The following is a 21,578-nucleotide window of genomic DNA, read 5'->3' as shown; positions in this document are numbered from 1 at the left end:
TCCTTGTGTAGAGCTGCAGCTCTGCCTTGATGCATTTCCAATACCAGGAGTGAACACCCCTAGCCAGCGCCGAGGGAATCTTATCTGCATTGACAAATGTCAAGTGTTTTCAGCTGCTCCTTTGCTCGTGGTGCACAAAGGATGAACGATTCCTGCTGGCTGGGTGTTGGTTGGGGGGGGGGGTGAGGGGATTGAAATGTGGGCCAGGATTGATTTTTTTTGGGGAGGCCATTGATTGGCACTGCTGGCTTGATGGGAATGTCAGCACGGCAGTGCCTGCGGCCAGCAAAAGGCAGGGGATGGATTCTCCATCAGTGGCTGGAGGAAGGCAACCCAGAAGAAGCTGTTGGTGTAAAACACTGGAGGATGCAGCCAAAACTAATGGAGGTATTTGCTATTTAGCAAATTTGTAGTCACTGTGGTTTCTTATTTTAAACAACATCAAGATAGGACAATATGTTCAGGCTCACAATGTGCACTGATTCTAGGGAATGAGAAAACTGAGCCTCCTTTTCTCCAGGTCCAGCACATTTGGGTTTATTATGTGGAGCCCATATTCCCTGTTTGCTGATCATATTTTCAATGTTTTTCCCCTCCCATGATAAGCAGGGACCTCTTGGCTGCAGAAGCTCTAAAGGAATTCTGATGGATTTCTGGGAGGTGCCAGCTGAATTTTGGTTGGGGCACACAGAGGGCTATGGAAAGCATGGCTTTAAGGTGAGAAATGGGAGATAAATAAAACCAGATTAAGAAAAAAAGCCCTGAAAACAAAACCCAAAATCATCCCTTTTTTGCCTGACTACTTCTGACTAAATGGTGCCTTAAGGAGTAACTGAAGTAGTAAACCCAAGTGTCTTAATTTAGACTTTTCTACTTGCAGTGATGAAGCAAAACCCAACATAATGACACAAAAATGAGTTCAAATGAACTGGAGCAACCTGGGCTAGTGGAAGGTGTCCCTGCCCATGGCAGGGAGGTTGGAACTGGATGAGCTTTCATGTCCCTCCCAGCCCAAACCACCTACTCACAATTACATCTGGAGACCTCTGCTGAGTACTTTTTAGAACATCTATTTCCTTTTGTAACACACAAAAAGTATTTCATCATGCTGATTGTTCACTCAGAGGGATCCTCAGGGACTCAGAGGTCCCCTGGGTGTTGCAGCTCCTGAGGTTCCTGATTCCCTGTGAAGGCTGTCTCCAGACAGACCTGGAGCGATCCACTTGTGGAAGTGAAGCTCATGAGGTGGTTTGGTGCTGTTCAGCCCCCTGTGAAGGCTGCACCTTGGGGTTAAAAGTTCTGTGCCCTAAAGGAACAGACAACAATACTCATTAAAATGCCTTTTAGTTTGTTTTCTCCTCTTTGTCACATTATTTTGAACATCAGGTCCAGCACTGAGGCCGCACTCAGGGATGATGTTTAGCAGTGGTACTGAGTTGGTGGTTGGACTCAATGATCTTGGAGGATCTTTCCAACCTTTTCTGCAATTCCATGATTTTGGGTTGGCCTTGTGTTAAGACAGACTTGCTTCTCCTTGGCTTGGAAACAGGAGTTGCTCCTCTACGCACCAGGAATTAGAAATATCCATTTTCAAAATGTGCCGTTCTCGTGTTACTGTGTTTAATGCAATTTAAAATGCTTTTACTAAAGCAAATCCATATTACTGGAATTATCTACTATTACTAGATTAGATCGCCATGGAATAATGATCCATTGTGGTAAGGAAAGCCCATTATGCATTGCAGGAGCATTTCAGCTGCTGTGAACCCCTTATGTGCCACAGAACCAGAATAAAGGGAATTTTTGAGTGCGAGGGAGTTGGGGATTGTGCCTTTCTGGTGGCAGTGGTGAGATTTTCCTCTGTTGGAGCTTTCTGCTGCTTTCCATCATCAGGCTGAATCAAAGGAGGTGCTGAGGGTGGGTGCTGGGAGCTGTCCTCTGGGTTGGGATTTGGTGGTCTCCATCCAGAGTTCTCTGTAGAAAGTGTCCAGCTTCTTCATGGCTCTAGTTTAAGGGTAGTAATTCCCACAGAAATACTTAGTTTGTGTATTTTACAGTAAAACAGTGCTTTTGATGAATGACTCCATGTTCTTATCTTTAGTTAAAAGTCACCCTTGGTGCTTGGAACTTTTGGAGGGTTTGTTTCTTTTGAGGGTGAAGAGCCAATGGTGAAGTTTGGATTATGGTTGCTCTGGAGATGACTGGTTTTAACTGCATGATCAGTTTAATTGCTGTTTGTGTACTTCCAGGATTGTTGAACTGATGATTTTGATTTTGACCAAGCCCTATCTCCAGTTTTGTTTTGAGCACCCTGAATTAGCATGTTGGGACAGGATTTTGATTTCTGGGTGCCAATAGTTTTTGGTCCAAACTTTGTGCACAAACTTACTCAATTTTAATGTGTACCTGCTTGAAATATGAGCAAAGCAAGGAGAAAACTTGTCCTCCTCCCTTTTTGAGAGTGAGAGTGGCACTCAAACATGTCATTATTGTCTCTAGCAGGCGTGGGGTGACTTGCAGTTAGGGCTGCTCTAAGCATGGTCATGTGGTATTTTCTAGGGTCCCCCGTGGTTGGAAGGAATGAATTTGACTCTATATTCTTAGAAGACTAATTTATTGTTTTATGATATTATATTATATTAAAGGATGCTGTACTAAAACTATACTAAAGAATAGAGAAAGGATACTTAGAGAAGGCTATAAAGAATGATAATGAATCTCGAGACTCTCTCCAGAGTCTGACACAGCTTGACTGTGATTGGTCATTAAGTTAAAACAATTCACATGAAACCTATCAAACAACCACCTGCTGGATAAACAATCTCCAAACCACATTCCAAAGCAGCAAAACACAGGAGAAGCAAATGAGATAATATTGTTTTCCTTTTTCTCTGAGGCTTCTCAGCTTCCCAGGAGAAGAAATCCTGGGCAATGAGGATTTTTCAGAAAATATGATGGTGACATGGTCAGCTGGTCTGTGATCCATAAAAGGTTGGACCAAAAGGATTTTTCTCTGATGAGCCACAGATGTTCTGCTGTTACAGGCTTGGATGTGATATTGTGTGTGAAGATGAGTTTTCCATCGTGAAAGATGGTGGGTGTAGCAGAAAGGGTGATGGAGCACTGGGAAAGGTTGGGGCTGAAAGCCTTGGGAGCCTGACAGCCATTGCTCCATCAAACCCAAGGCCTGATCTGTTTGCTGACCATCCTGTTTCCATGTCTCCATATTTATTTTCCTCAATGAAAAATCCCCCCCCTTTTTTCTCTCTGCTCTTTCCAATTCCACCATGTGCTCAGGCAGCTCCCAAGGCCAGAAGGCATCTGCTTAGTCCTGAAATCCTGCATGGTTCCTGTTGCCAGCAGTGTCCAGGGAGGCCTCCAAGCCTCAGTTTCCTTTGCCTCAGTTCTCCCTTCAGTCTCTGCTGCATCCAGGAATTTTTCCTGGGTTAGCATGAGTGTAGTGGGTTGTTGAATAAGTGTCCTCATGTCCCTTTTCTGCACTGGAAAGGATCAGAACCTTTGGATGCAGCCTGCATTTGAAATAGTTCATAGAATCACAGAATCTCCAGAGGTGGAAGGGACCCACAAGGATCACAAAGCCCAACCCCACAGATACCAGCAATCCCACTCTGGGCATCCCTGGGAATGGTGTCCAAACCCTCCTGGAGCTCTGGCAGCCTCAGGGCTGTGCCCATTCCCTGGGGAGCCTGGGCAGTGCCAGCACCCTCTGGGGGAAGAACCTTTTCCTGAGGTCCATCCTAAGCCTCCCCAGCATCATCCCTTGTGTGGAACCAGCCTTATTTAGCTCGTGTGCTAGCCAGGCATGGGGCTGAAGGGCAATCCATGCTCTTTGCTTCCCATCACATACAGTTTGTTCCCTTCTGGAAGGAGGGAAGCCTTTTCTTCCCATGGCATCTCATTAGCTTGAACATCATGTCCTGTGAGCGTGTGGGCAGGAGCTGGAGCCTCATTTGAAGCTGTGGAAGAGCCAGGCTATCTTTCAGCTGGATTTCTTCCTGACAGTTTATTCATCCAGAGAGAAGGGAAAATTAAGCAGGCTACTGAACCTTCTCTCCTGCCTTGAAAACGTGCTTCGCCTCTCTCCCACTGCTGACAATTGCAGATAATTTCAAGGTGTTTTTCCCTACCCCCCTCCCCTTGCTTCATTCTTGTATCAGCAATCAGTTGTGAAAAACCTGCTGGAACATTTGGATCAGAGGGGCATTCTGTCTGTGGATCTGTGGCTCTGCAGTGGGGATCTGTGTGTGCTGAATAGTGGGTGATTGGGGAGTGGCTGAGTGCCAGCAGCACCTCTCCTGCTGAATGCTGAGGGAATCCTGGGGAGTTGGCTTTTTTTACTGTGCTGAAGTTCACAGGACCTGTCTCAGCAGATTAAACACCTCACTTTGATAGTGCTGATCTCCTGGAGAAACATTTAACTGGGAGGGTGGAATCCTGCCTTTATCCTGTTCGCCTCCCAAGAAGGACGGAAAATTTTATCCACTTTTGTTAAAAGGCTGCATTACGAGTTAAAACCAAAAGATCCCAGCACCACACAGGGAACAGGAACATTTTGCAGAATGGCTCTGGAAAGAGCCTGTTGGTTGAACATAATATTCCAGAGTGAAGTTAAATGCTTGGACTATGCTAATTTCTTGAGGACAGTCACCTTTTCAGATGGATTGCACCCTGCAGATGGTGGCAGATTGTGCCCTCCTCCACTCCTGCCAGGAGCGTGTGCTCACTGACAGAATCAAAGCAGCAAAAGGATGAAGCTCTCCAGAAGAGTTGATGAATCTCTTGCCTTTAAAATTGAAGTGCTTTGTGCCAGGGAAAATATCTATGAATATATTTATAGTCATGAACAGCGGAGTCTGGGCTCCTTCGTTGCAAGTGGGAAAATTGCTGTTCCACCAAGTCTGTGAAAGTGGAATCTACTTTTAGATGCTTTGAAATGGGAGTCTGTTTTTTTTTTAATCTGGGTTTTAAAAATATCTGAAGTCCAAATTTTAGAAATCTGTACATAATTGACATGAAGATGATATATACAGACAATCTAAGCTGGCAGGTGTTATGGAATCACAGAATCCAGAGGGGTGTGGGTGGCAAGGGACCTTAGAGCTTATCCAGTGCCACCCCCTGCCATGGGCAGGGACACCTCCCACTGTCCCAGGTGGCTCTAAGCCCCAGTGTCCAGCCTGGCCTTGGGCACTGCCAGGGATCCAGGGGCACCCACAGCTGCCAGATCTGGGCACCCTGTGCCAGGGCCTGCCCACCCTGCCAGGGAACAATTCCTAATTCCCAATATCCCATCCATCCCTGCCCTCTGGCAGTGGGAGCCATTCCCTGTGTCCTGTCCCTCCATCCCTTGTCCCCAGTCCCTCTCCAGCTCTCCTGGAGCCCCTTTAGGCCCTGGAAGTGGCTCTGAGCTCTCCCTGGAGCCTTCTCTTCCTCAGCTCTCCCAGCCTGGCTCCAGAGCAGAGGGGCTCCAGCCCTTGTGATAAGGAAATGATGTCAGGAACAGGTAGATGGGGATGTTTTTCCTGCTGCCTGGTGTGATCCTGGTGGCTCTCTATGGGACAGGGCTGGGGGATAAGGGGGATGTGATGTGCTGATCCTGCAGGCAGCACCTCGCCTGGGACTGATGTGACATCGGGACACGGTGGGTCCTGCACATCCCACCTGGAGTCTCGCAGTGCCTTGGGGAGCCCTGAGCTGTGTGTTGGGGTTTGCCCTGCACTGGGCAGGGGGAGCTGTCACCGTGCACAGGAGAGAGCCTGAAATAGAGCTGGCTCTGGGACACAGCCCCATCCATGCCTGGGAATGGCAGCGGGGGCGGTGCCTGCCGGGGAAAGCGGAGCTCAGCCTTTGCTGGCCCAGCAGAGCGGCCGGGGCTGGAGCGGAGCAGGCAGGGCTGGAGCGCGGCTCTGTCCCTCGGGAATGGTCCGGACTCTGCGCTGCCCCCGCAGCGCTGCCGGACGCTGTGTGCCAGGTGCGTGGGGGCATTCCCTGGGTTCCCCTCCCTCCTGAGCCATCCTCGGTGCCCAGGGTGCCGCCGGTGATCTCTGGGTGTTGTTACCTTTAGGGCTGTGGAAGAAAAAGCTCGGATTTTTCGGATTTGTGTTTGGTTGAGTCCTGTTCATCGTCCCAGGGCTGCTTAGAGGAGATAGCCAGGATAGTTAGGAGTGTAGGGTTTAATGAGGGTGAGGTTATGGAGAGTAGTGGATTGGAGGGAGTTTTATGACAGTGGATAGGAGGAGGCTAATCCACTAATTTTACCTGGCTTTCCGTAGTTGCTTCCTATGGGCCAAACGAGCCGATTTCAAAACCAGCTACGGTAAAATGGAATGCAAACCAGCGTTAAATACGTGGGGGTTTTTTCACTTGGAAGAAAAAATAGGCACAAAAAATGTTGCGTACATTCTCTTCCTTTAAGGTGTTTTATTTTTCCTTCCCTGCATTCTTTGTTGGGAGGCAGTGGGAAGGCTGGCTGGGGGGGGTTCTGGCTTTCCTTGCCCGAGGGGAAGAGAAGCAAATCTCCTGGAATGGGCAGCTCCTCCTTCTTGCTGTAATGATGCCAGGGAGCCTTAACCTCTTTGATGGGTTACTTCGAGCCTCTGCTCACTTGCATTTGCATGTCAAGGATTATTTTATTCCCCTGCATTTCCAAAGTGACACATCTCCTCAGTTTTGTGAGGATGAAGTCATCGGAGTCTGCTGAGGAGGCTGAAGATTGTCATGTTTAGGAGGAGTTGCTTTATCCTCCCACTGCAAAGAATTAAGGAAAATAATGGCATAGGAAGTGGAACACAATGCTTCCAGGGTTTAGCATTTGAGAAGTGGTGTCTTGTCATTTGGATATCAGTCTGTCAACGCCTTGAGGACCACAGCTTCCTGTTTAAACACTTCTTAGGTATTTTGGCTTCTAGGATAACTTCCTGGTAATAAATTAAATGTTGCTTTTTGTGTTAACAGCTGCTGAGCATTAGAGTCCCAGGAGAGTTTGGGTTGGAAGGGACCTTCAAGACCATGCATTTCCAAGCCTCTGCCATGGCCAGGGTGCTACTGACTGGGTCAGGTTGCTCAGAGCTCCATCCAGCCTGGCCTTGAACTTTTTTATTTTTCCTTTTATGCTTTTACATTGATGCTAACCAAACTGTGACCTGTTGGATTTATCTTTGCAAGGTCCAGGGTAAGAGAGTAGTACCAAACTCTTGTAAATGTTGTGCCTGGATATCTTCAGGTTCTTGTGAGGTATTTGTGTGGATTCTAATGGAAAAGAAAGCTTCAACTCCATCCTGGTTCTCTTTAGTGAGGTGCTGGGTGCTGGGGTGGGCTCCTGGCTTTGGTGGAACCCCCCCACTGACATCTGGGCTCTGAAATGTCCCTGGAGCAATCAGGATTGTCAAGGGCATGAGGGAGGTTTGCTATTCCACATGTACCAGCCTCTTCCAGAACTGAGGAAGCCACCAGCCTGACCTACTTCCTACTCCATCCAAAGCAAGGAGTCAGAATGAAGGCAGATTAAATATATATGCGCACCAGACCATCCTGGTGATGGTGATGCATGATGTCACCCACTGGCTAGGCAAGGTGGCTCACTTCAGTAATAATCCTAATAATGAAAGAATTACCCCATATGAACGGGATTGGATTAACTTTCATCCGAAGGGGTGTTTTGATAACTCAGACAGATCCGTCCCCTTTTCACTTGTCTCCCCTCCTCCTGTCCCCCGTTCTGCCCCTGTGTGGCTGCAGTGGTTTTGATTTCACCATCCACCTTTAAAGCAGGAGTAAATAGTGCTTAAAGCCTGGCTTTGCTGTTTGGACTTCCAGGGGCTGGGTTTTTACAGCACTCACAGTCGGTTCCAGCTGAAGCCATAATTGGTATTTCGGCCTGAGAGCTGCTGTAAATCTCCGAGAAGGGAAGAGAAGGATGCTCTCATTTTGTTAGGCTGCCTCTCTTTCGGATGCAGAGTGCATCTTCCAGCTCTCTGGGCTAATTAAAATGCCATTACAGTACATGTGGTGCTACAATACAGTCTAGGGAGACTTCCAAAAATAGATCCTTGAGTGCAGACAAATTAGAGAGGAAATATGCACTGAGCATTTTCTCATAGGTTTAAAGAGAAATAATCCATTTGCTGTCCTAATTGCTTTCTTGTAAATGTTGAAAGATTTTTTTTTCCCCCCTCTGTAAATTTTGAGTGAGCAGACAAATAAATAACGCATCCATGATAATTAGTGTTCTCATTACTAATATTGTAACTTGTCACACACGCTTGATATGCAAGTCAGGATGTTCCAGTGGCCTGTGCTGAACGGTCAGGGGTGGAGATTTTGTATTCCTCAGCCAGCCTGTTTTAGCTGCCTGGTATCCCAAGGCTCCAAGGGCAGTGCATGATCTGGTTTTTAAATTCAGCCAAACACTCGAGCAGAGCCACCCACGGACCCTCCCCAGATCCTGCCAGGAAGTAAGGCAGAGAAATCCTGTTTGCACATTGTCCTTCCCCCCAGCCCAGCTCGGGTACAACATGCAGGGTGCTTTTTATAGCATGCTGTACTGTGGGTACTGAGAGCAAGGGGAAAGAAACCCCACGTTCCTGTGCCTGGAAGAGATTCATGGAATTGCTGTGGGCTGACACGTGTAATGGAGACAGCACAGAGCTGCTGGGCACTGCCAGGACCAGCCAGGAGCTCCTGTGTGCTGCAGCCTGGGCCTCTCTGCCAGCAGCCTGATGGAAAGGGATGAGGCTTGTGCTGGCTTGTAGAATCCCAGAATGATTTGGGGCCTCAAAGCTCATCCCGTTCCACCCCCTGCCACTGTCCCAGGTGGCTCCAAGCCCCATCCAGCCTGGCCTTGGGCACTGCCAGGGATCCAGGGGCAGCCACAGCTTCTCTGTACACCCTGTGCCAGGGCCTGCCCACCCTCTGAGCAAATTCCCTGCCTGCTCAGAAGCCCTGGTTGCTGTTCAGTGAGGTGCTGTCCAGAATATTTAGGAGCAAAGGAAACAGAAGTTGGTTGAGTGGTCTCAAACTCACAGAAAACTGCCCATCTTGAGAAAAATCTCTGGGCCACTCTGTTGTCTTCCCTCCATGGAGAACAGGCTGATGCTGGCAAAACTAAGTTCTGCAGTCCCTCTGTCTCATTTTAAAAAAATCTTCTCTCTGAGGTTCCTCCTTGGTTGCCCACAATTCATCTTCAGGTGTTGAAGCTAAAGCTGTGGCCACCGAGGGATCACCTTCCACGTGCCCCTGCTGGCACATCCAGGAGGGAACTGGGATCCTCTGCATCCTCACTGAATGCAGAGTGCTTGGTTTTGGAAAATCCTTTGGCTTTTCCTTCTCCTGCCCTTGCTTGGCCAGGTGTTCCCCATTTGTACTTGTACTTTTTCCTATCATTATCACAGCAGGGAGGTTTTACTCCTTTGTCACTGCATCCCCCATCCTTTTTTTTTTTTTAGTTTTAATTCTGCATTTCAAGCTTCAAAGGGACAAATCTGAGTCAGTAATGCTGATTTTCTCTGCCTCTTGCTCCTGCCTTTCTCCCTGTCTCTCCTAAAGTTTTACTTCTACACCTCTGTAGAACTTCTCCTCTACTCTGGGTGTCCTTTAAAGATAATTTTTAGTTGCTCATTGCTATGCTCCAGGAATTCAGGTAGGCCAGGGTGATTTGCATCAGGTTGAAAGATCTGAATAAATGGAAAACTATTTAAATAACCTCTTCGTTCCCAGTTCTGCCCTGCTTTTTTAAGCTCATCAGAGTTAATTATAGTCAGGCTGCTTGCAATTTTCTTTAAGACCTCATTGAATGTTTCATCCTTCCATTTCTCTTAATTTCTTGTCTTTTTTAAGTGGAGAGGTTGGATTTCCCGGTCTTCATCTGGTTTGGTTTTGCTCTGGATGGACTTGATGATCTCAGAAGTCTTTTCCAGTCTTGACAATTTTCTGGTTCTGCTGCTTCATCTTTTCTGAGGGTTTTTATCTGTAATGTTTCTGGTTTATTCTGGACTGAACTTATAAATGTTTTGTCCTTTGTTTTGCTATTTTCAACTTCTTTAAAAGCTGCAAACTCAGCTACTTCCAAACCTGTCCTGGCTATATTTTCTGAATAACTTTAAACAACTCTTTGGAACAGATTAAGATAAAAACCAAAGTGTTCAAGTTTCCATCAATGAATTATGGCTTCATCTTGTTAATTAATGACTAGAAATGCCCATCTGGAAACGAAGCTACACAAAATGTTCCCTGACTCGAGCCATGAATCAGCCAGGCTGGTGTCTGCTTCCCTCCAGGCTCCGTGGACAGAGCACTTTGTCACAGAGTTTTGGGGAAATCATCAGACTGATTCACAGACAACCAATTGGAGAGGATGTTTCCTTGCCAAATCTGTTTAGTAGCTCAGGACCAATTTGGCCAGCAGAGAGCTGGGGAATATTTTGTAGCTTGTCTGGGCTGTCTCAGTACTCAAACCAGGGCTTGTGAGGAGAGTCAAACCCTGACTGCATGGCTTGACCTCTTTGCAGTGCTCCAGCAGCTCCATGTGCTGAGGGACGACTCCAGAGATTTAGAGCTTTATTTATTTATTTTTTAAAAATTTTATGGAGCTTTATTTGCACAGCAAAGACAGAACCTTGGTCTTGGATAGCTTGGTTTGGCTTCAAGTGTTTCAGGTGTCAGTGCTTTAAAAGATGTTCCTGAATGTTCTGCTGCGATTAATCCTCATTTTGAAACAAAGATTGCAAAGCATTGGTTTGTGGGTATCATATATTTTTAATGAGTGGAAAAATGAATGCACTTTATTTCTTACAATTAAACAAGTCTTAAAAATCCCCCAAATTGACCTGGATTTGTTTCACAGAGCACCTGGGTGCTGCTACAGGGCTCTGTTTTGTCCATGGCTTCTTCTCCTATGAAGGAACATCTTTATCTGAAACTGCCCAGCAGAGAAGCTGAGAATACTCTGCTCCCCAGGAAAACTGGGAATTTTCCTGGGCTGTGCTCTCCACTGACTCTGGAGTGCCTGATGGCTTGATCATATTTTAAATAGTAATGTTTTGCTCTTCCCCTTCTGTCTGGGTATGGTCACTGGAGCTGAACCCAGGCAAGACATGGAGAAGTCCCCCAGCTGTGCTTTCTCTCCAGAAAAACAGAGAAAGCAGGGAGAAGAAAACAAATATTAACATTTTTCTAACACTGTCCTTTGCCTGAGTGAGATGGGGTGGCTTCTTTGATGTCTCCAGACAGGGTTTGGCTTGATCCTATCAGAGCTGCAGCACAGAAAGGGGTTGGAGGGGAAAAGTGAGACAGACTGGCAAAGGTGGAACAAATAGGTTTGAGATAAATTTTCTGTATCCCAGGGTTCGTAATTACACTGAAAACATAATTTAGCATTTTTTGCTTTGGCTTTTCTGGGAGGGGAATGGGTGACTAGAAACTCAGGTGTGGCAGTCTCCAACACTGGTTAACTCTACCTGGATGCAAGATACAATCTTGGAAATATTTTAAATAGGGAACTGCTTCAGCAAGATGGATTTGTGCATCTCATTTACAAAGTATGTTTTTAATGCCTTTCTGAAATCTAAACTTATGCAAAATGGGGCTTGTTATGCATGTCTCTGCATTTTAATCTCCTGCAGTGATTTGTCAGTTTTCCTTAACATCTCCCTGGCATATTCCAGCCATTCCTCAACTTTGCTCCGTGGGGCTGAGTGTCTGTCTTAGCTCAGTTCCCCCAGCAAGGAAGGAGTCACAGTTTTCTCTGGTAAGGTCTGTGAGCTGACATGCCTATTTCCTCAGCCTGGGATCAGCACCAGTTGTGGACTTAAAGACCAGGAAGCCCTGAGTGTAATTTGGGATAGAGTCTTCTTTATTTTCTGCTTTAGCTGTCCTGGGAATGTTCTCATTTCCATTGATTTGTGCTCCTTGTGTTTCTGCTCTGCATCGATAATTGGTTGCTGATTTTTTTTTTTTCCTGCTTGGAATGGCTAAAAATAGCTCAGCTACCCAAAGTGTTGATGTGATTTTATTTTCTTTTTCCCTCCTCTTTCCAGATGGGCTTTCTGGCAGAGACCAGCCAGTGGAGCTGTTGAATCCACCTCGAGTGAACCACATGCCCAGCTCTGGTAAGGAAAAAACCTCCTATTAAAGCTCATTCCTGTTCTGGGGGGTGCAGGAAAAGGCTCTGCAGCTCTGCCTTGTGAGTAGGAGAGCAGAATGCAAATGCAGAGTGCTGGAACAGAGTCTGTTAGGACTTGCACACCTCTGCTTTCCCAGGCTGGGAGAGTGGGATTTGGGAATGGAGCACAGCAGCCCTGGGAGTCTTGCAGGGGGCTGAGGGGAGCCCAGCCTGGTGGGAGATGCTTGGTTTGCCTTAGAAGGCAAAGGACAGGAGAACAAAGCAGCATCTGAAGGAGTCCCTTCCCAGCCCAGAAGGAGCTTTTGGAGCTGCTGCTCTCATTAGGGAGAAGGAACAGGGAGCCAAGGCCGGGCTGATCAAAGTGTGCCACGCTGGGCTCTGGGCTGTTTGCTGTTCTGCCTCTCCTAATGATCCTGCCACGGCCTCTCCTGGGGCTTGTCCTCCTCCTCCTCATCCTGGCTGCTCCTTGCCCAGCTGGGAGAGCTCTTAGAGCTCAGGGCTGCAGCTCCACAAGTGATGGAAACCAAAGTTCTGCTCCCAGTACATGGAATTCTGGGGGAAACGATCTGCTGCTGGCTTTTATGTTTCCCCCTTCTCTCTCCCTGGTACAAGCAGATATTCTTACCAGGGGTGATAGGATATAGCAAACATTATCTACTCTTGCAGGGAGCAGCTCAGATCTTCCAAACCCCCAACTTTCCCTTCTCTGTTGCCTTCCAAAATGCCCTCAGGCCCTTTTCTATTAAGGATGAGATCCTGCAGAAGATCTGAGCACTTCTGGTAATGCCAGTTGGAAAGATGTAAACGAAGTTTATTCAAAACAACTTTGGTACACTGGGAGGGGGAGAACAAAAGTGGGCTGTGACCTAACCTAGATTTTTGTGGACTTGAATGCCTGTTTGGAGAAGGAAACCTTCAAGGAGGTACAGTTGTTGCACTGGGGGGAGAAAGGAAGAGATGGTTGTTTACCAGGCACGGGCATTTGGCTTTGGATCCTGAGAAATCCCTTTCTCCCCTCTGTGTGCTCCCAAACGTGTCTGTCAGGTAAGGGAGGTTCTATTTTCCTAACCCTCAGAGGGATTCTCATTTTAAAGTCACTGTGCTAGCACAGGTCAACTTTCAGGTTTTACTGTGCACCTCAGTCGTGAGCCAGGCTGGGTTTTGTGGCTCTGTGGATCATGGGCCAGCATTGTGGAGGGGATGGGTTTGAATCTTCTATCCCTTTATTTTGGGGTTGATTTTGTTTGCTGGTTAAGTTTAATGTTTCCTTTTGAAGTATTTCAGGCCAAAGGCTGGTGCTGGTTGAGGGCTTGGGGAACTTGATGGTAGAGTCTGTTCTGGCTGCTTTTCCACAGGTGAAATGAGGCTGTTTGATGGAACCAAGCAGGATTTAGGGAATTCTTGCTGTTTGGACTCCATTTTGAGTGTTTTTAATAACTCACCTCCGTGCTTTTGGGAGAACAATGAGACAGAGATCCCTGGGGAGCTGTGCTGGTGTGAAGTGGGTGGGATGAGAGATGGGCAGCGCCTCTTTGGCAAATGGTTCTCCCAGTAATTGAGCTGTGGGAATGGAATTCAGGCTGGGAGAGCTGGGGGTGCTCACCTGGAGAGGAGAAGGCTCCAAGGAGAGGTCAGAGTCCCTAAAGGGGCTCCAGGAGAGCTGGAGAGGGACTGGGGACAAGGGATGGAGGGACAGAACACAGGGAATGGCTCCCACTGCCAGAGGGCAGGGCTGGATGGGAGATTGGGAATTAGGAATTGTTCCCTGGCAGGGTGGGGAGGGGCTGGGATGGAATTCCCAGAGCAGCTGTGGCTGCCCCTGGATCCCTGGCAGTGCCCAAGGCCAAGCTGGACACTGGGGTTGGAGCAGCCTGGGACAGTGGGAGGTGTCCCTGCCCATGGCAGGGGTGGAATGGGATGACCTTGAAGATCCCTTCCCAGTGAACCCATTCTGGGATTGCCATAGCTGGCTTTTATCATTCTTGTCTTCAGGAGTTTGCTGCAGATCTTTCTGAGAGAAGAGAGGAGAAGTAGCAGCAAGCATTGCTCTGGAAAAACAAGTTGTGTGTGGGATTGTCGGGTGGGGTTCCAAGGCTCAGGCATGACTGAAATCATGGTGTTAAAAACAGCATAAGGAAAAAAAAATTGCTTGATTGTGTCTTGGGATATTTTGTTTAAAACATTCTCCTGCCCTGCTCAGGGTAAGGTTGAATAAACTTGAGTGGTCGATGAGCTTTTATGCTGCATTTCTATTTCAGATAAAATCACTGCGGTGTGCTCATAGGAAACCAAAATGTTTTTCTCTTCACCACGAACCAAGTGAAGGAGAGGTTTGACCCTTGTTAGTTGTTTTTCTCTGATGTGAAATGGTGAGAAAGTTCTAAAAATCCTCCCTGAAATGCAGAGCATTTCAACTGCAAACCAAGAAATACTTACAGCAATTTTATGAAATGGTTTTTAGGAGTGAATTTGCTTGAATAGAACTGAGTTCAGTCATCAGCAGTGAACATTATTTCTATCTTCTTTTCTATATAAATGAAGGATTAATTGGAGGAAGGGAAACATTTTCCTTTTTCACAGACATATCACCTGTAATTGGTGCTCTGAATTTCTGAGGTGCTCACAGAGATGCAAGGAGACTAAGCCTACCCCCTGCTCTGGAGTGCAAAAATTATCCTTGGAGAGCTCTGCCTGTTCTCCTTGGGCTCCTGAGGAATAAATTAACTTTATTGAGCAACCTTGCTTCCCTTAATTCTTTATTTTTTTATTTTTTTTTAATAATCAGAGCCTGGTGAGGCGCTGGTACAGATTTCCCAGGGAAGCTGTGGCAGCCTCTGGATCACTGGAAGTGTCCAAGGCCAGGTTGGATGGGGCTTGGAGCACTCTGGGAGAGTGGAAGGTGTCCCTGCCTTTGGAAAGGAGCTGGAAAGGGATGAGGTCCCTTCCAACACAGAGCATTAAGTGGGAGATTTCAGCTCCCTGCTGCTTTTTCTCCATGCTAGATCTGGTTATTCACTCTCGCTTCCACAGTCATTCACAAAAATAATAATGTTGATGTATGTAGGAATAAATGGTTTGTATGAGCCTCTGGACTAATATTGTCCCTTGGTTTTGCAGTCAGAGGTTAATCCCTGTCTGTGAGGGAATAATGTGAGGTTTTGTCGTGCCCCAGAAGTAGCTACCCCTCAGAAAGGCTTTCCTTTAGTCTTAAAAATATCCTGATATATAATATGGATCTGTACATGAAGCCCAGAATGGGGGAGAAGCCCATCCAAACCCCCCAAATTCTCATCAAAAGTGAGCTCTGGGAAAAATCATTTTGATGTTACAACATACACTGAGCATGTTCAACCCTGTCCTCTTGTGAGGTTATGGCAAAGCTGCTGCTCCTGTGGCCAGCCTTGGTGTGACAGTTTTGCCACCATTTAGATGCTCTGGTAGAAGATAAGATTCCCAGAGCAGCTGTGGCTGCCCCTGGAGCCCTGGAAGTGTCCAAGGCCAGGCTTGGAGCAGCCTGGGACAGTGGGAGGTGTCCCTGCCCATGGCAGGGGATGGCTTTGAGTCCCTTCCCACCCAGACCATTCCATGATTCCAAAGTAGCAGAGAAACTGCAGCTTAAAGCCTTGAGAGTTAAAAACAGCTCAAGGTTATATTTCCTGCAGTACTTATGATTTATTAGTATTTGTCTTTAATTTCCAGCCCTGAGCTAAATGGACAAACCATGGCCCATGCAGTGACAATCTAAGGAATGTTTCACCTGCTGGAGGAAAGCTCCAGAGCCATTCCCCACAAGGAGAGCCCTGACAGCCCTTCAGCCAGCTCCCCCATTTCCACAGAGGATTTGCTGAATTGTTGTGCTGCTGTGAGAAGCCCTTTGCAGTCAATAAATTTGGGGTTATTTCTGCAGGAGAGGGGAGGGAACTGCCACATCTAGAGCAGAGGAGCAGGGAAGTTCAAGCTTCAGAACCTCTTTTCTGGACTAATGGTGTCCCCAGACTCATGTTCTGTTGGTCATGGGATGATTTAATGTCCTTCTAACTCTGCTTTAGCACTCTGTGCATGTGCAGGGCTGTATGGAAGAGGGATAAGTTTTTTGGCCACCTCTGTCTCAGCTTCAGCATCCATATTCCACATGGAATTAAACCCCTCCTCTAGCCAAGCTGGGAATCAGAGAAACCACAGACTTGTTTGGGTTGGAAAGCACCTTAAAACCCATCTTGTCCCATGGGCAAGGACACCTTCCACTATCCCAGGTTGCTCCTAGCCCTGTCCAACCTGGACTTGGGAACTTCCAGGGATGGGCAGTCCTGAACTGACCTGATGCTGGAGCCCAGAATGTGAATATCCTGATCCCTGTGGGTTGGAAAGAGCAGGAGCCCACAGCTCCTCATCTCTGCTTTGTTGTCTCTTGTCTCAGAAAATGTATTTATCTGTCATGATTTATCTGTCTCCTTTCTTACCCATGGGGAAATGGTTATCAATTGGAAGAGCTGGCATGAATTATAAATGATTATCCCTCTTTTAACAGCTGAAAGCAGCACTTAAATGTGAAGCTCTTGAATACAGCACTGGTTTCCTGGATGAAAGGCAGGAAAGTTTGCTCTGCTGCAAGCCCCAACTTGCTGGTTTTCTTTCTTCTGCTCTCACCTTGCTTGGTTCATTAATTCACAGCGATCGGCTCTGGAATTCATTGGATTCCCTTAGTCCTGACTCTTCTCCAAGTGTTACTTTCAAAAATAAGAATTCTTACCCATTCCCTACCACAGGAAAGGTTGTTTTGTGCTTTTGAGTTATATAAAAGCAGGTGATGAAGGGAAGAGCCTTTGAATGCTAGAACCTTGTGAAGAAAGCTTAGGGAAGGAGGAGATAAGCAGGCGTGGAGGGGCTCCCTTGAATGGTTATTCAGGAGTTTGTTCCCATTGCCTCTGGCTTTGCTGAAAATAACAGTACTGTGTGGTGAATGAAAAGTGATAAATGTTTCATGGAAATAGATCATGGATTGAGGCCTTCCTTGGGGAAAAAATTCCATGTGCCTCAGAGGGCATCTTGGAGGCTGTGTGTGTTTGCAGCCTGGGTGCTTTACCTGGCTTTGCAGCCTCAGAGAGGTAATTGGGGTTAAGTCTCTGTTGTTTTGCTTTGATTTCATTCTCAGTCCCTTCACTTTTTGGAGGTGAGGCTCATCCTGGGCCTGCAGAGGAGCTGTGCTCAGTTCCTCTTTTCCATCAGCTTCCCCGCACAGATGGTGCCAGCACTGGCTGCAGGATGAGGATGGACAGCCCCATTATTCCCAGGGGCTGGCTTTCCTTTTGCTGCCTGCCCTTTTCATGGCTGTGCCCTGCACTGCACAGCTCCCCAGGGAGCTTTCTGCCAAAATTAACTGGGCTAGTTTATTGCTGGAGGGGAAAGAGCAGCCACCTGCGCTCGCAGGATTTTAGGAATTCCTCTTCTAGCATGACACGCGTTTATCACGATCCTGGAGGCTCTTCCCCAGTGGATATTGATTTTCAGGGCTATATTTGGCTCTGCTTTTTCTTCAGGCAGTGGAGGGAATATCAGGTGAATGTTTTGTGCAGCGATGCCTAAAATACAGCAGCAGTCTCCAGATACTTCCCTGAGGAATTGCTGATGGTTCATTAAAGAGACCTTTCCTTGTTGCCCAGGGAAGCTGTGGATTCTCCATCCCTGGAAGTGTCCAAGGCCAGGTTGGAGGGGGCTTGGAGCAGCCTGGGATAGTGGAAGGTGTCCCTGCCATGGCAGGGGGCAGAATGGGATGGGCTTTAAGGTCCCTTCCAACCCAAACCATTCCATGGTTCTGTGATTAAATATCTCCTCCTTTGGCTTAACTAATATCTTGTGATCTAAACCACTTAATCATCACTACTTTTCCATCTGTTTCTCATTCATGGAATTGTGTCATATCAGATGATTCATTCATATTTGATTAGAGATTTCATTATAAGCTGGCCTGAAGTTTTTTATGATCTAATGAAAGGCTTTGGAATCACTGATTTGGAACTGCAGTTGTAATATGCAGAATAAATCTACTGCACGTTTTGATGATATTTTTCCTGGGTACTTTTTAAAGCTCTGACAGTTCTTGCCAGTGAATTGTGTACATTGAATTTTTGAAAAAAGTTTCTGATGAAATGCAATGATCTTTTCCATTGGAGAGAAGAACTCCCAGTTACTATAGGACTTCTCCAAGTTGCACTGAATAACCAGTGAAATTTAAATTAAAACTTGCCTTTTTTGATCCATATATAATCCTGCTTGTAGGCAGTCACACCTAATGATGTTAATGAAGCTCTTGAAGATCCTGAGGTGTCCTGCTTAAGTGACATATGGGAAGCTTTTTATTTTCACTGAGGACAGTCACCTACTGCCTGTGTGCAAATTGTTCCTCAGATGAAGTAAATTGCTACAATTTTTTTTTTCAAAAAACAGAGGTTGCAATAATGTATATTTTAAAATATTGGTGGGGCAGAGTTGGAGGTGTTTGAGGTGTTGGAGGCCAGGGAGTGGTGGGACTGGGATGACACAGATCCGGCCAGGCACAGGTGGCGGTTTGTCTGTCCCTCCCTTTCTGAGCCCCTCCTGTGACAAGCAGAGGGGATTTCTGTTTGTTCCCTGCTGGCAGGAGGGGCTGGGAGGGGCCCTGGGGCTCAGCAGCAGCTTTGGGAAGGTGTTTGTGACGCACTGAGGGGCAAAGGGAGGGCAGCCAGCTCCTGCCCGTGCCCAGCAGGCAGTCCTGGGAGCTGCTGTGCCTGTCACTTAGGGGCACCTGCCTTGGGGTGCCATTAGGGTGCATCTGAGGGGTATTGCTGGTAAAACTCAGCTCAGAGAGTGGCAGGAGTTCCCTTACACACTGGGCTGGTTCCCTTCACCAAGGTGGCTGGCTGAGCCCTGAGCTCCAGCAGCACCTTGAGTGGGTCCCTGCAGGACTCAGGAGTCACAGCATGCAGCAGGGCTCAGGAGTCACAGCATCCAGCAGCACTCTGAGTGGATGGATCCCTGCAGGACTCAGGAATCCCAGCATCCAGCAGCACTCTGAGTGGATGGATCCCTGCAGGATTCAGGAGTCACAGCATCCAGCAGCACTCTGAGTGGATGGATCCCTGCAGGATTCAGGAATCCCAGCATCCAGCAGCACTCTGAGTGGAGCCCTGCAGGATTCAGGAATCCCAGCATCCAGCAGCACTCTGAGTGGATGGATCCCTGCAGGATTCAGGAATCCCAGCATCCAGCAGCACTCTGAGTGGATGGATCCCTGCAGGACTCAGGAATCCCAGCATCCAGCAGCACTCTGAGTGGATGGATCCCTGCAGGATTCAGGAATCCCAGCATCCAGCAGCACTCTGAGTGGATGGATCCCTGCAGGACTCAGGAATCCCAGCATCCAGCAGCACTCTGAGTGGATGGATCCCTGCAGGATTCAGGAGTCACAGCATCCAGCAGCACTCTGAGTGGAGCCCTGCAGGACTCAGGAATCCCAGCATCCAGCAGCACTCTGAGTGGATGGATCCCTGCAGGATTCAGGAGTCACAGCATCCAGCAGCACTCTGAGTGGATGGAGCCCTGCAGGATTCAGGAGTCACAGCATCCAGCAGCACTCTGAGTGGATGGATCCCTGCAGGATTCAGGAGTCACAGCATCCAGCAGCACTCTGAGTGGATGGATCCCTGCAGGATTCAGGAATCCCAGCATCCAGCAGCACTCTGAGTGGATCCCTGCAGGATTCAGGAATCCCAGCATCTAGCAGCACTCTGAGTGGATGGATCCCTGCAGGATTCAGGAGTCACAGCATCCCAGGAGCCTTTGAGTTGGGAGGGATCTCAAAGCTCATCCCATGCCACCCCTGCCATGGGCAGGGACACCTTCCTCTATCCCAGGCTGCTCCAAGCCCCAAAGTCCAACCCTTGGGCACTGCCAGAGATCCAGGGGCAGACAGAGATTCTCTGGGAATTCCATCCCAGCCCCTCCCCACCCTCCCAGAGAGGATTTTCTCCCCAGTATCCCATCTGACCCTGCCCTTCCTTCTGCTTAATGGCTTTATAGTGGGCTCAGGGTCTTGGGAGCAGCTCCCAGCTCTGTCCCTGGAGCTCAGCCAGGCCATGGTGTCCAGGCTGCCACTCCAGTGGAACTGTGTATGTGTGAGTGCATTTAACCTCACAAATCATGTTTTGGGCTTCAAAGCCAGCTCAGATGTTCCAGAGGGAACGGCTCCTTGTCTCCCTGTCCTGCCTTTTGATAGTCTGTAGGATCTGAAAAGCTGCCAGCTTTTCCTTCTGGGAAACACCAGGCCTGACCTTCAACCAAAGGGAGGGCAAATCCAAGTGTTGTGCTGGCAAAGTACAACTGGAATATTATCAAAAAAATACCCCTAACCACACCCTACCATGTTTGGAGGTACCAAACTTTTTTATAGATGGAAAAAATAAAATTCCTTCCACATTCCATGTAAATCCCTGATACAGGGATTTGTATATACTTATATATGTACAGATGTGTATATATATTTGTATTATGCTTGTATAATCCCTGTCCCAGGGATTTATCATGTCTTGAATTAATGCTAAACAAAACTCAGATCCCTCTCCCCCATCCCTGTAACAAAGTCTCTAAAGCCTCAGGAGTTCAAAGCCCATTGGGTTAGGAGATAACACTGTGAAAAAGGCAGAAGGAAAGGCTGGTACTAAAAAATAAGTAAATAGATTTAAAATTAAAAAAATATCTTTTGGGACCTTGAGGACTTTACCTTGGTGACCCCACGCTGGCATGGAGTAATCCTTAAAATTGCAGAGAAGGAAATTCTAGAATTTTCTGGAGTTTCCTTTCCAGGATGGCAGGGCAGGGAAAGGTTTGACTTCTGTTTGGGCTCTGGACACACGACCTGGCCATGTCCCAAGGCTGATCAGGGATGGGAGTGACACAGGGAAGGTGCTGGCTGTGTTGACACGAGTATCAGGTGTCCTGGGTGAGCAGCCAGGAAACTTCATCTGATTCCATGTGCAGCGTGTCCCTGAGGAGCTGCTCCCCCTCTGCCTGTGCTGCAGGGCATTGGGGAGCCACCAGGAGCACTCCTCTTCCTCTTGCAGGGAACATGCTGCAGTAGAGCAGCTTCTTCATTCTCATTCTCATTTTGTTCATTCATTCATCTTCAGTTTCTTCATGCAGAAAAGCCAATTCTTTATTCACAAAGCTGATATTTATAGGAAATATCAGAAGGCACTGTGTTAGACCTAACTGGCTAACAATGCACTGACACTCAGTTTATTGGTCTGTAAATGGCCAGGGTGTGTGTCTGTCAAATCTCTCTAGTTTTGGTTAGTTCACATATTTTGTTCACTGATTCCCATGGGACACTTTTCTTGTTTATTACACGTGCAAATGGTTCTCTTACCAGAATAGCTTGTTGTGCTAACTGCTTTCATTCTTATGG

General features: G+C 47.4%; 1 protein-coding gene across 6 annotated transcripts in view; it reads left to right on the top strand.

Moving 5' to 3' along the window:
- The window catches only part of HDAC4 (histone deacetylase 4), a 182,966-nt gene that overhangs the window by 60,160 nt on the left and 101,228 nt on the right, over nt 1–21,578 (top strand). For 4 of the 6 annotated variants that reach the window (XM_066554062.1, XM_066554060.1, XM_066554061.1 and 1 more), the window contains exons 1-2: nt 5,897–5,992; nt 12,054–12,125. In XM_066554062.1, the coding sequence (XP_066410159.1) occupies nt 5,941–5,992; nt 12,054–12,125 (124 nt within the window). In that variant the 5' untranslated portion in view covers nt 5,897–5,940. Of the gene's footprint in view, nt 1–5,896; nt 5,993–12,053; nt 12,126–21,578 lie in introns of those variants that run through there. The other 2 variants (XM_066554063.1, XM_066554064.1) reach the window with 1 other exon arrangement.

Source organism: Molothrus aeneus, chromosome 7 (assembly GCF_037042795.1).
Source record: "Molothrus aeneus isolate 106 chromosome 7, BPBGC_Maene_1.0, whole genome shotgun sequence".
In the NCBI taxonomy this organism is placed as follows: Eukaryota; Metazoa; Chordata; class Aves; order Passeriformes; family Icteridae; genus Molothrus; species Molothrus aeneus.
The sequence above is the reverse complement of the archived record's forward strand: the minus strand, read 5'-3'. Positions and strand labels throughout refer to the sequence as shown.